Source organism: Dipodomys ordii, unplaced genomic scaffold, assembly GCF_000151885.1.
Source record: "Dipodomys ordii isolate 6190 unplaced genomic scaffold, Dord_2.0 Scaffold52, whole genome shotgun sequence".
Taxonomy (NCBI): Eukaryota; Metazoa; Chordata; class Mammalia; order Rodentia; family Heteromyidae; genus Dipodomys; species Dipodomys ordii.
Window position 1 is genome coordinate 12,679,026 of NW_012267268.1, and position 12,763 is coordinate 12,691,788.

General features: G+C 45.3%; 1 protein-coding gene across 1 annotated transcript; it reads left to right on the forward strand.

Annotated features, from left to right (window-relative positions):
- Positions 1 to 5,521: 5,521 nt before the first annotated feature.
- On the forward strand, positions 5,522 to 12,506 carry LOC105988911 (cryptic protein-like). Its single transcript, XM_013020675.1, has 6 exons — positions 5,522 to 5,544; positions 6,004 to 6,053; positions 6,142 to 6,381; positions 6,871 to 7,087; positions 7,356 to 7,465; positions 12,297 to 12,506. Exons 1-6 carry the CDS (start codon positions 5,522 to 5,524, stop codon positions 12,404 to 12,406), a joined length of 750 nt encoding a protein of 249 aa, XP_012876129.1. The 3' UTR covers positions 12,407 to 12,506.
- The last annotated feature ends 257 nt before the right edge of the window (positions 12,507 to 12,763 follow it).

Below are 12,763 nucleotides of genomic sequence, written 5' to 3' on the forward strand. Positions count from 1 at the left end.
GCTGTCCCTGAGCATTTCCACTCAAGGCAAGCACTCTACCACTTGAGCCAAAGCACCACTTCCAGTTTTTTGACGTGTTAATTGGAGATAAGAGGCTCACGGATTTTCCTGTCCAGGCTGGCTTTGAACCATGGGCCTCAGATCTCAACCTCCTGAGTACCTAGGATTATAGGTGTCATGAGTCACCAGCACTGGGCCACTCCTTAGATCTTTTTTTTAATATTTTTATTTTTATCGTAAAGATGCTTTACAGAGTGGTTACAGTTAGTAAGGCAATGAGTACATTTCTTGTTGTCCTACTATCCCTTCCATCCCCCACCACTCCCCACCACTCAGATCTTAATGGCCTGAGGCGACACATTCACTGAAATTTCTTTTGTAGCACTTTCTGGTTTATAAAGCACCTCCTTTGTTGTTGTTGTTGTTTTTTCCCCAAGCTCACAATTGAAAATTGAGCCACAGGACCCAGCAAGAGCCACATATGCAACCACGAAGGGGTCCAGAAGACTTGAGATCAACCTAGGCCAGTAAGGAAGCTGTCAGCCTCCACGCTGGCACCTTGGGTCCTTTTTGCCCCCTTTTCTCTCCTGACAAAATGAGGACAATGAGAGCATTGTTTGGGGGAGAGGGATACATTTCTACACAGAAAGGATCCCTTCCACAGACACAGAAAATTAGAGATGTGCCTTTGTCAATTGACCACATCCAGGTAATACAGCGCAGATTGGCTGTAAGGATTGCTCACACAAACAGAAACCCACTCACATAGTCAGTGGCTGCAACCCTTTAGACCAGCTCACTCCATTTTCATCCAAATCACACACAACTTCTGAAGACTAGGAGTCCCTTGTCTACTTCTAAGAGGACTGGCTATGTGCCATTGACTTCATGCTGTTTCATATAGTTCATCGTAAATTCAGCATTCAGATTGTTTTTTTTTTGTTTTAGTAACTGCCTTCATCTAAAGAATAACAAAAATTTATCTTCCCTCCTAACCAATGGTTCTACTTCCACCCAGAATTTTAAATTCTGATTCTAGAATTTCAAATAAAGCAAATTATGACCTATAAAACTCAACTTGTGGTAATTTTGTCTTTTAAAAGTGTTTAGACATTTATTTCATATTCTAACCTTTGGCCATTAAAATATTACAAGCTTAAAAAATGCTTTTCTAGCATCTGTGATTACTTTGGCATTGTATATAGGGCCTTTGATTTGTTGTGTGTGTGTGTGTGTGTGTGTGTGTGTGTGTGTGTGCTTATTGCATGGTTTTTATTCTCTTTGAGTAGGGTCTCACTATGCAGCTCAAGATGGTCTCAAACTGGAGATTCTCCTATCTCAGTCCTCCAAGTTCTGGATTACAGGTGTGTGCTACCATGCCTGGCTTATTTATATGTTCTTATAATATTGCTTTTCAAGTCTTTATTACTTCTTTGAATTTTGAATAATTTTAAATGCTATCAAAAATGGAAATACAGGGCTGGGGAGGTGGCTCAGTGGTAGAGCGCTTGCCTTGCATGCATGAAGCCCTGGGTTTGATTCCTCAGTACCACATAAGCAGAAAAAAAAAGGTGGAAGTGACGCCGTGGCTCAAGTGGTAGAGTACTAGCCTTGAGGTGAAGAGCTAAGGGACAGTGCCCAGGCCCACAGTTCAGGCCAATGACTGAGTAAAAAAATAAAACAGAAAAAAAAATGATGTTACTCAACTTACAAGTATTTTTACTTATGAATTTTCAACTTTATAGTGGTCTGAATGCAATACACATTCAACATAAACTATACTTTGAATTTTGGATTTTGATCTTTTCTCTCTTTCTTTCACACATAAATATAATAATCTCATTCAGATAAAATACTTAGAAAAGGAAAATTCTAGTTGTTGTTGTTTGATGCTGTAACTGGAAAATTTCTTAGAGACAGAAAGTAAGCATGCTAAATAAAGCATGTAGGAGGTTGAAGGGAAGCAGTCATTCTCTCTGCCATAGACCCCAGTGAGAAGCCTGTATAGAGAACCTTGCTTTACAGTCATTCTCAGCGTCCTTCACACCTCCTTTGTTCTACGGTGTTTGTTGGATGTGCTGAAAACGACAGGGTGTCCCTGTGCATCCAAGTCCTACATGTTTTGCGAGTTAGAGCATTCCTCTGGGCTGGACGAGTGGCTCCAGGCTTATCTGTTTACCACTGATAACAAAAGGAAGACTGCCATCTTTCCCTACCCCCTACTCCAGCAGTTACCAGGCAACCTCTGGCCTCTGGCTGGCCATGCCTCTTTGGTGCCAAATAGGGCAGTAACCCTGCACTGAAATGCAAAGCTCTTTTCCAAGACCTTGGAGCACGGTAAAGTTGACACCCAGTATCACAAAGCCAGCGGGAGAGCAAGTCACAGTATGGTGAAAAAGTTTGCCAGTGGCTTTATCACCAAAGCCCCCTGCCTCTCCTCAGCTGACTTAAGCAAACAGCCATGGGTGGGCTATTTCTTCCCTCTTACAGGCAAGACATTGCCTTTCCTTTTTTCTACAACTTCCACTAGTAAAGTATAGATTTTCAAAACCTCACTTGAGGGCTGGGAGTGTAGCTTGCCTAGAAAGCACAATACCTTAGATTAGTGGTTTGCACCAGAAAACAAAGCAAACATCAACAACAAAGCACACCTGTATTTGATAGATGAATTATCACATGTTCTGGGACTTGCTTTTTCCAACACCAAGAAAATAAAGGATAAGATTGGAAAGACTGACATGGTAGTTAATTGGTGAACTTGTGTTTGCCAGCTTTTGCATGCTTGGAAATGTCTTCTGTGAAGACTCTGTGTGTGCGTGTGTGTACGTGTGTGCATGCACACACGCATACACACAGAGGTGTGACTAGTCCTTGAGGCTTGAACTCAGGGATTGGGTGTAATCCTTGAGATTTTTATCCACTCAAGGCTAGTACTCTACCATTTGAGCCACAGGTCAACTTGCAGCTGTTTAGTAGTTAATTGGTGATTAGTCTCACAGGCTTTTCTACCTGAGCTGGCTTCAAACTGGGACCCTCAGATCTCAGCCTTTTGAGTAGGTAGGACTATAGGTGTGAATCTATAGCAGCACTCAGCTACTATGAAGACTTTAATGAGAAAGGATGTTAGATCTTAAATAGTCCTTTTGAGACCTAATATTATCAGAAAGCTTTGATTCCCTGAGCTGGTGGCTCAGGCCTATAGTCCTAACTGCTCAGGAGGGTGAGATCTGAAGATCACAGTTTGAAGCCAGCTCACACAGGAAAGTCCATGAGACTCTCATTTCCAATTAAGTACCCAAAATGCCTGAAGTGGAGCTGAGCCTTCAGTAATCTTCTGTACAAAAGCTCAGGGCCAGCATTCAGGCCCTGAATGAGTTCAAGCCCTAGAACAGGCACAAACCCCAACAAAACAAGGGCTGGGAAGGTAGCTCAGTGGTAGAGTGCTTGCGTTGCATGCATGAGGCCCTGGGTTCGATTCATCAGCACCATATAAGCAGAAAAAGCCGCAAGTGGTACTGTGGCTCAAGTGGTAGAATGCTAGCCTTGAACTGAAGAGCTGAGGGACAGCGCCCAGGCCCAGAGTTCAGGCCCCATGACTGACAAGAAAAAAAAAAAGCAAAACAAACCTAATTCATACAAATAAGTAGTCTTTTAATTTACATGTGGTCTTATTTTAATATATAACCCACTTAATTCATATAGAAGCTTCTACTGATTTAAAGCCATTAAACATACTTAATTTTTATATGTAACTGAATTATGTAATTGACCTATAATAGCCACCGAGTTTATAAGTGCATTTTCTTTTCTTTTCTTTTTTTAATTTTTTTGGGGGGTCCAGTCGTGGGGCCTGAACTCTGGGCTTGGGCACTGTCCCTCAACTCTTCAGCTCAAGGCTAGCGCTCTACCACTTGAGCTACAGCACCACTTCCAGCTTTTTTATTTTTGCTGATGTGGTGCTAAGGAATCGAACCCAAGGCCTCATTCTTGCAAGGCAAGCGCTCTATCACTGAGCCACCTTCCCAGCCCTATAGGTGCATTTTCATGGCTTGCTTACAGATGTCTTCAGATGCCGCCCTGAGGTGGTGACACCTCTTCAAGTTTGGCCAGTGTGTCTGTTGGTCTTACCCTGGTCCTGGAAGCTCCCAGAGCCCTTCACCAGGAGGCCCCATGCCAGGCAAGGTCACCACCTCCCTTCTAGTTGAACAGCAGCCTCACTAATTCCCTCAATTAAAAGCACAACAAACCATGTCTGAAGCCAGTTGCCTGTGGCTTGTCTGTAATCCTAGCTTCTCAGGAAGGTGAGCTCTGAGGGTCACAGTTTAGGGCTAGCCCAGGTAAGAAAGTCTAGGAAACTTTTATTTTCAAATAATCACCAGAAATCTGGAAGTGGAGCTGTAGCTGACGTGGGAGAGTACCAGCCTTGAGCAAAAATGCTCATTGACAACACCTAGGCCCTGAGATCAAGTAGTGACATTTAAAAGCAATGATTACATCTGTATCAGGGACATTGAACTTTGAAGGACATATACCACTTTTAGAAATCAGTTTTTATATTAAAATCACAGAACTATTTGCCAGGGTGAGTTGCAAGTTTCCCTAGTTAGTGCTGCTGGAGAGCCCAGGCCATACTGGTGATCTGGAATAACTGAAAACTGCCTCAAGAGGTCCTCTGTCTCTCTGTTACTGGATTCAGGCTGCCAGCCGGAGCAGTTCTGCCTGTGCATGCTCAGCACAGCCTCTTCAGCACTTGGGTTGTATGTACTTCTCGTGCTTTTCAAACATCTTCCTGGGCAAGGTCTTAACCACTCAAAGCCTCAGTTTCCTCACATTTTACACAGGGTAAGAAGGAGGAGGGTACAGTAGTAAATGGGCACAAAGACTTCATCTGAAAGCAGGGATTGAAGTCACCCCTTATAACTTCGTATCCCACACTCATCCTCATGCCTAGGCTACTGGAATGGCCCACATAGCAGCTCCCCATTCTAGCTGGCCTTTCACCATCTCCTCTACAAAGAGTAAGCAACAACCATCAACCCATTTTTGTTCACATTAGGGTTTCAATCTTTTAATTTTGTGGTTGTTTTTCAGTGAGGAAAAGGCTTGTCTTGGTCACTAATGTCTTACTTCAATGACTGGCCACCCCTGATGCTGTCAGCACTGTAAATACTGCTCAGGAGGGAGTTACCCACCCCATGTCCCAACCCCCTCCTGAGCAAGGTTGGGCTCATTGAGGGATAGTCCTTCAGTCTCCTCTGTGTCACAGCAGGACCTTGCTGATGGGCTTCATCAGCAGTACTCAAAGGTCTTAGTGCTGTGTTTTCTGGTCCAGGCAAAGGGAAGAGAATGTCTGTGTCTTCCAAATGTGTCTGTCCTGTGTCTTGATGCAGTTACTGCCAGGTGTGGAGCAAAGAAACCTCCAAAATAAAGACTGCTCAGACTCAGCTTCTGTGGAAATTGATCTTCAGTGTATGGATGAGAGAAGGGACCTCTCTTACCAACCAGAAGTGTCAGTGGGAAAATGATCTGGAGGACTTATGTCAGGTAAGCCCAGAAGTCATCAATATCTTAGAGTCAAGATGGGGAGAAAGGTGGGGTTAAAATTCTCAGGATAAAATACTGTGTATGCACTACTGTTCCAGTTCATTAAAGGGAAGTATGCACTGCCCATTCCTTATAATCTATTGATCAATACAGAGAGACTGGAGATATTGAAGGAACAAAAGACACCATGCAAAGGGCGATGTACTCATGTAATTGTAATCCTGTGCACCACCTTTGTCATGATAATAAAGTAAATTAATTTAAAAATCTACAAAATGAATTTTTATTTTAAATATGTTATATGTTTGTGTATAAAGATCACATGCCATTTAAAAGTATGATTTTATTGTTCCGGTGTTGTACAGAAGAGTTGCCATTTACATGCCATTTTTCTGTGTGTGAATTTCTGCTTCTACGTTTTACATCTGGAATATCGATAATTTTCTTTAAATATTCTAGGTTTCTGTTCATCATCAGTTTGGCACTGCAGCTCATCCATTTGGGAAACAGTAAGCATTTTATATTTAAAGTCTTGGCTTTAGTTGTATAGCATACCTGTGTCTCGGTATCAGGTTCATATTTTCCCTTTGTTAAAAGGCTATCAAAGTGAGACACGCCAAAGCGGTAAAGAAGCTGGCAAGATTGCAGCTCCAAAGCTTCAGCCAACAACACTCAATTTGACCCTGAGTGATTTCAGGAAGGACAACGGGTCGGAGGAGGAATGGAGGCTTCGGGAGTCTGCTCTCTACTCCAGAGCCTCTGACGGGCGTAAGTCCCAGGCTGCCAGACAAGCCTTTGTAGTGGTGGTGGTCAAGGTCCCGAATCCAGAAACGCAAAGCGGGTTGAATTAGGGCTCAAATGAGAACCAAAAGGGAATTCCTCACAGTGGTCAAGTCGTGAATCACTGGATAGTAAACATTCCCTAGTGAGGGTTTCATTCTCAAACGTTCCATCGAAAAAGCGACACATTTGCTCTTCAATGACTTTCCCTACAGGCCATCATTAAACATTTAAAAACAAATGTCCCCAACCAAGGTAACAGCGGGCCCTGGCTTGGCTTATCTCAGACCCTGGGCTCCTGGCTTGGTGTCCCCGAAGTCCTCAGGGCGGTGGGGTGGGGGCGCGGGGTGCGGGGTGGCGGAGGCTTGGCAGCATCACGCCCCTGGGTGGTCTTGTCCTGCGAGGCCTGTCTTTAATCACGGAACAAACCAGCGCCCCTCTTTAGCACATGAAAGGAAGGAGCGAGGACCCCGCTGGCTTCGGGTCTGGACGCTCTCCGGGGACAGGACCGGGACGCGCCTGGCGTTCCGGGTGGTTTGTGTTTAGCCCCTCAAACAACCAGCAGGGTTTTCCCCGAGCAAACACAGCCGGCAGGCCGCCGGCACCGCTCCTCCCCGGGTGGGTCACACGGGGCCCCCTCGCCCACAGGTGTGTTCCCAAGACTGCGCTGCTGCCGGAACGGCGGCACCTGCGTGCTGGGCAGCTTCTGCGTGTGCCCTCCCCACTTCACGGGTCGCTACTGTGAGCACGACCAGAGGCGAAGGTGGGCACCGGGGACGCGTGGGCCGGGTCGGGATGGGGATCGGGATCGGGGTCGGCGCGGGCCGGGTCGGGATCGGGGCTGGGATCGGGGGCCGCGGTGGGCGCGGGCCGGGTCGGGATCGGGGCCGGAGTGGGCGCGGCCAGGGTCGGGATCGGGGCCGCGGTGGGCGCGGGCCAGGTCCGGGTCCGGATCGGGACTGGGATCGGGGCCGCGGTGGGCGCAGGGCGCGCACGGACCCCTGCACTGACCCTGATCCCCGCCTGCTCAGCGACTGCGGGGCCCTCGTGCACGGGGCCTGGACCTTCCGAGGCTGCCGCCTCTGCCGGTGCATCTTCGCCGCCCTACACTGCCTCCCTCGCCAGACGCAGGGCCGCTGTGGTAAGCGCCGCGCCTTGGCCGCGGTTCACCGGGCACACGGGTCCGGAGTCTCTTCCTGGGCCACCAACAGTCAGAAGAGCAAAGTAGATAACGTCATCTCTAAGGAAGCCATATTCTTTGTGAATCACGTAGTGAATTAATTAATGTTTTCGAAGTTTATGTTTTCTCCTATCCATATTCTCGTGGCTCTGGGTCGCTGCATCCACTGTGACTTCAGTGTCTTTATGCAGTGAGTGGGGCTTTTGGAGCTGACAAGCTGTAAGTAGAGGTGAACCTGCGAGTTAGGTCTCTGCGAAGTCGACACCGGCTCCCCCCCCCCCCGCGGGGACCCCAGCTGGGCAAGGGCGCAGGAAAGAATCCACTGACTTCCGATAAAGGGTGCCCGCTGGCCTCTGCTCTTCAGCAGATCTGCCCAGCCGGGGCGGTCGTGGGCAGTCGGGGAGGGCAGCTCCCGGGGGCTCTAGTCTCCGCCGCATTTCTGGATGGCTAGCTGTGCAAGGTGTCCAGGGAGCATTCTGAGTCCTGAGGCCCCGAGCCCCACCCCTTCTGCCTCTCCGGTGTGCACTCCTCTCCAGAGGCCGGGCACAGTTCATGGTTGCACACTCATTCAACCCCACTTGCTGCAGACCTCTTGCTCTTGATGGGGCACACTCAATGAATGCTTAGCGCCTAACCCAACTTCTACCCTTTCTCTTCCGTCCCAGGTGGGATCAGCATTGGAAAGATTCTACTAATGAAGGCCCAGTCCTCAGCTCACACCAGCACCCTCCCTTCCCTCAGTATTTCACTTATCCCTCCCTGTACTTAACCTGCCCCATCCCCACCCCCATGCCAACCGCAGCTCCCTAAAGCTCTTCTCTCTTAGGGCTTCTCCATCTGCTGGGCATATGCTTCTGCTTCACCACTTGATCATTCTAAGTCCAAGATACCGGAATAAGTAAATTTTGGGGATTTCTAGGTGGATTTCTGGGTGGAGCAAATCAGATGTAGTCTCACTTGAGATTGCCCACTTTCCCTAATGGAAATGAGGGGTAGGAGCTGGCTAGAGTCCTATTAGTCCCTCTGTGAGGCCAGGCAGGAACAGAGGCCCAAGATAGCTGATCACTGTCTACATCCTCAGAAACATCCAGTCAAGATGGTTGTCTGTCTGCCACTGGCAACAGCTTCCAAAAATGTTACTTCTACTTATCAAAGCTGGATGAAACAATGTTCTTTCAGAGAGGAAAAAGGAAAAAAGCAGAAACCAAGTAATTGGTAGGGTATGTAAAGGAGAGTAACACCACTGACCTGTTGATCACGCTATTGCAATGACAATGTGACAATGATGGCCATACTGTGTGTGATCGTACGTTTTAGGCATTTCTTATACATGTCATGTCTAATATTCACCACAACCTTTGAATCATTATACTTTATACATTTTTATATTTGATGAAACTTGGTTCAGAAAGGTTAATTCCTACACATGGTAAATAGACTGCTAGGCCCTTCATGGAAGAATAATTAATAATTAAGTTTGTTGCTTGTTTGTGATAATAGAGTTTGGACTCAGGATCTCTATCTTACTCACTCGCCTGGTTCTTTATCACTTGAGCCACACTTCTAGTCTTGCTTTCTGCTGGTTATTTTAGAGATGGTTTCATGGAATTTCTGTTCCAGTTGGCTTCAAACCTCAGTCTTCCAGATCTCAGATTCATAAGTAGCTAGGATTACAACTGTGTGCCAACAGAATGAGATGTTTTTGATGATGTTATTTAGAATATTACAATATTGAATAGTCAGCCATACTCTAACCCAACCCCATAGGATATATATATATATATATATATATATATATATATAGAATATATATATGTTAAGGATATATATATATATATATGTTAAGCCAGGTGCCAGTGGCTCACATCTGTAATCCCAGCTACTCAGGAGGCTGATATATGAGGATTGCAATTGACAGCCAGTTCAGGCAGGAAAGAAAGCCTATGAGATTCAATGTGGTAGAGCACTAGGCTTGAGGACAAAGCTCAGGGAGATTACTCAGGCCCTGAGTTCAAGCCCAGGTCCAGCACACACAAATACACACACACACACACACACACACTCACACACACACACACAATTAAATTTAAAAATTAAATCTTATAATGGGATGTTAAATAGTTTTCAAGACTATATCGAATAGAATAAAAATTACAACATCATGATAATTATTTGAGAAGATATCTATAGTGGGAGAACTTGCAAGTGGATGACATTCTACACCTCCACCACACTGAGATTCCTCAAGCCAAGGGGCCTCTAGGGTCCCTCCTTGCTCTGACTGTGTTTTTAAGTCCAATAATAAAAGTCTTGTAGGTTGGTGCCCATGGCTAATACCTGTAATCCTAGCTATTCTAGAGGCTGAGATCTGAGGGTCCTAGAAGAAGCCACCCTGGGCAGGAAAAGTCCATGAAATTTTTATCTTCCAGGATCCATCTTCCATTAGCCATCAAAGAACTGGAAGTGGAGCTGTGCTCTGTCCTTGAGTAAAAAAATCTTGAGGTTTTTTGCTCAAGGACAGTGTCCAGGTCCTGACTTCAAGTCCTAGGACTGGCACCCACACAGAGAAAAGAATGGGAATTGGAGTTAAGTCAAGCTTTACCTCACAGCTACAAACTCAGGTTTTGAAAAAGCATTTCTAGAACAAAAGCAACCAACCAACAGGCAAACAAATGCCTGAATACTAGACTCAGGACCCAGTCTTTGAGGACATCATGAGAATGGCCCCTCTTGTTCATAGGGTAGTTGCAGAGGTAAGGATCTCAGATTCTCCGTGTCTTCAAGAAAGAATAGAATGAAAACACATTCACAAAAGTAAAGTGGCAGAGCAAAGACTTTTCCCTAGGAAAAGTCTAACAGCAGACTGACCACTAATTACCCCCAAGGAGGAGTGGCTATGGGAGGTACTAGGGAGGAGACAGAACTCACCAATAGGGTACTGACTAGGAAAGGGGTTGGCTTTAGCAATCTTGGCTAACCTACTATCTTCATTTACAGTAACCTCCAAAAATTACCACTTCAAAAATAATGCTCTTCAGCATGGTAGCTGTGCTAAGCAACATACACAGTTTGTTTATATCTTCCTGTTCACATATGTTCAAGGCTAATAGATGTGACAAACATCTCTACTGTATCAAAAGGACTCTCATATATACATGATAATCCCAGTGTACACTAGCAAGTCAGAGGCAGAGTTTCTTCTGTGCAACACAAAATAAAGATGGGCTATAAAATCATTAATTTTATAGATATAAGAAAGCACAGTAAATAGTTCCTGCCTGTAATCCTACTACTCAGGAGGCTACTCAGGAGACTGAGATCTGAAGATCATGGTTCAAAACCAACCCAGGCAGAGAAGGGCCCATGAGACTCATCTCTAATTCAAAAACGAGAAGTGGCTCTGTGGCTCAAGTGGTAGAGCACTAGCCTTGAGCACAAAAAGGCTCAGGTCTGAGTTCAAGCCCACAACCAACAACAAGGAAAAAAAAACCCACAGTAAATATCAGTTTAAATATTCAAAGTACATTTTTTAATTTTTGAAATAAATGTATAGTGGAAACTGTCTAAGCTCAAAGAGTGACTTCAGGGCTTCTGGCTGACTCAGACTAACCAAATTCACAGAGGTGGCTGAAACAGCAGACACAAGGACTTAAGTTTTGTATACAGGAAGCAAAATCTTACCTTATTCTGTTCACTAGTTAAATATAAAAGGCTAAAAGGCTATTTGTCTGTTAATTTTCCTTGTGTTTGTGTTGCTTTTTGTTTTGTTTTAGTTTTAGGGTATTTATTTATTTATTTATTTTTTGGGTCCGGTTGTGGGGCCTGAACTCTGGGCCTGGGTGCTGTCCTTCAGCTCTTCAGCTCAAGGCTAGCGCTCTAACACTTGAGCCACAGCGCCACTTCCAGCTTTTTTCTTTTTGTTTATGTGGTGCTGAGGAATCGAACCCAGGGCCTCAGGCATGCAAGGCAAGTGCTCTACCACTGACCACCTTCCCAGCCCTTAGGGTTTTTATTGATGCTAAGACTTGAACTTAGACCATGAGTTTTCACTTGGCCTTTTTGCTCAAGAGTGTTGGTCTGCCATTTGAGCCACATTTCTAATTTCAGCTTTTTCGCTGTTATTTGGAGTTAGAATGTCATGGACTTTTTGGGGTTTGAGGCATGGCTCAGTTGGTAGCATGCTAGCCAATGAGTGAAAATAGAAGATATCAAGTTTGAGTCCCAAACCTGGACCTACACAAAAAGAGAGAATATCATGGACTTTTCAGTCAATGACTGGCTTTGAACTGTGATTCTGAGATCTTAGCCTTCTGAGTAGCTAGGATTACACACATGAGCCAGTACCTGGCCTTTAAAAACAATACTGTCATTCTGTTCTTCATATTCCATCTAATCCAGTGGTCTCTGGTTGTAAAGAAAGGACTCATTTTGACTTTTGCAGCAATGGGGATTGAACCCATGGCTTCTTGTGTGGTAGCAAATGTTCTATTACACTCTTAACCCTGAAAAAAAACACTGAAGGTAAAGGAGGACTGGCAGACACAGCTTCCCTGAGCTGGGCTCCCCCAAGATTCCTTCCTGCTCCATGGGCAGCTCTGTAGGATTTCTGCCTAGGAAGTCAGTATACTCAGACCCCACCCTCTTGCCTCCCAGTCCTTAATTGGACCAAGAGGCAGAGTCAGGGCAGAAGAGAGCCTTTATGAGAATGAGTGTGAACATTTCTATTTTATTCCTTGATGCCAAACCTGCAATAGTATATTCCTTCCATTTTCTGTGTTCTTTTGTTTTTCAGACCTAAAAGACCTTCTCACCTCATTTGCCAGTGGACCAAGTGCACATGGGAGGCTGAGCCTTCTCCTGCTGCCCTCTGTCCTCCTGCATTGCCTCATCCATGAGGGCTGAGAATCCTAAGTGCACAGAAGCTCCCTCCCAGAACTGCAAAACCAAACCTTCATTTCACATAGTGCAGGAGCTGCAGGTCCTAACAGGAGACCCAGGGCTGGACATATACTTTACTTTTCTGTTATAATTGAGTTGCTTAGTCTACCATAAACTGAAGCATTAGCTGGATATTTGTATTGTATAATATAATAAACATTTTCACAAAAGAACTTTGGAGCCTTATTTCAAGATCTCCGGTTGAAGCCAGGCGCCAGTGGCTCATGCTTGTAATCCTAGCTATGCAGGAGGCTGAGATTTGAGGATCGTGCTTCAAAGCCAGCCCAGGAAGGAAAAGCCATGAAAGTCTTATCTCCAATA

Excerpts from the sequence above, each read along its gene's own strand:
- LOC105988911 (XM_013020675.1), top strand. The coding sequence starts at position 5,522 with ATGATCTGGAGGACTTATGTCAG. Across the intron at positions 7,088-7,355 it reads GAGCACGACCAGAGGCGAAG|CGACTGCGGGGCCCTCGTGC; the intron begins GTGGGCACCGGG and ends CCGCCTGCTCAG. Across the intron at positions 7,466-12,296 it reads CCAGACGCAGGGCCGCTGTG|ACCTAAAAGACCTTCTCACC; the intron begins GTAAGCGCCGCG and ends TTTGTTTTTCAG.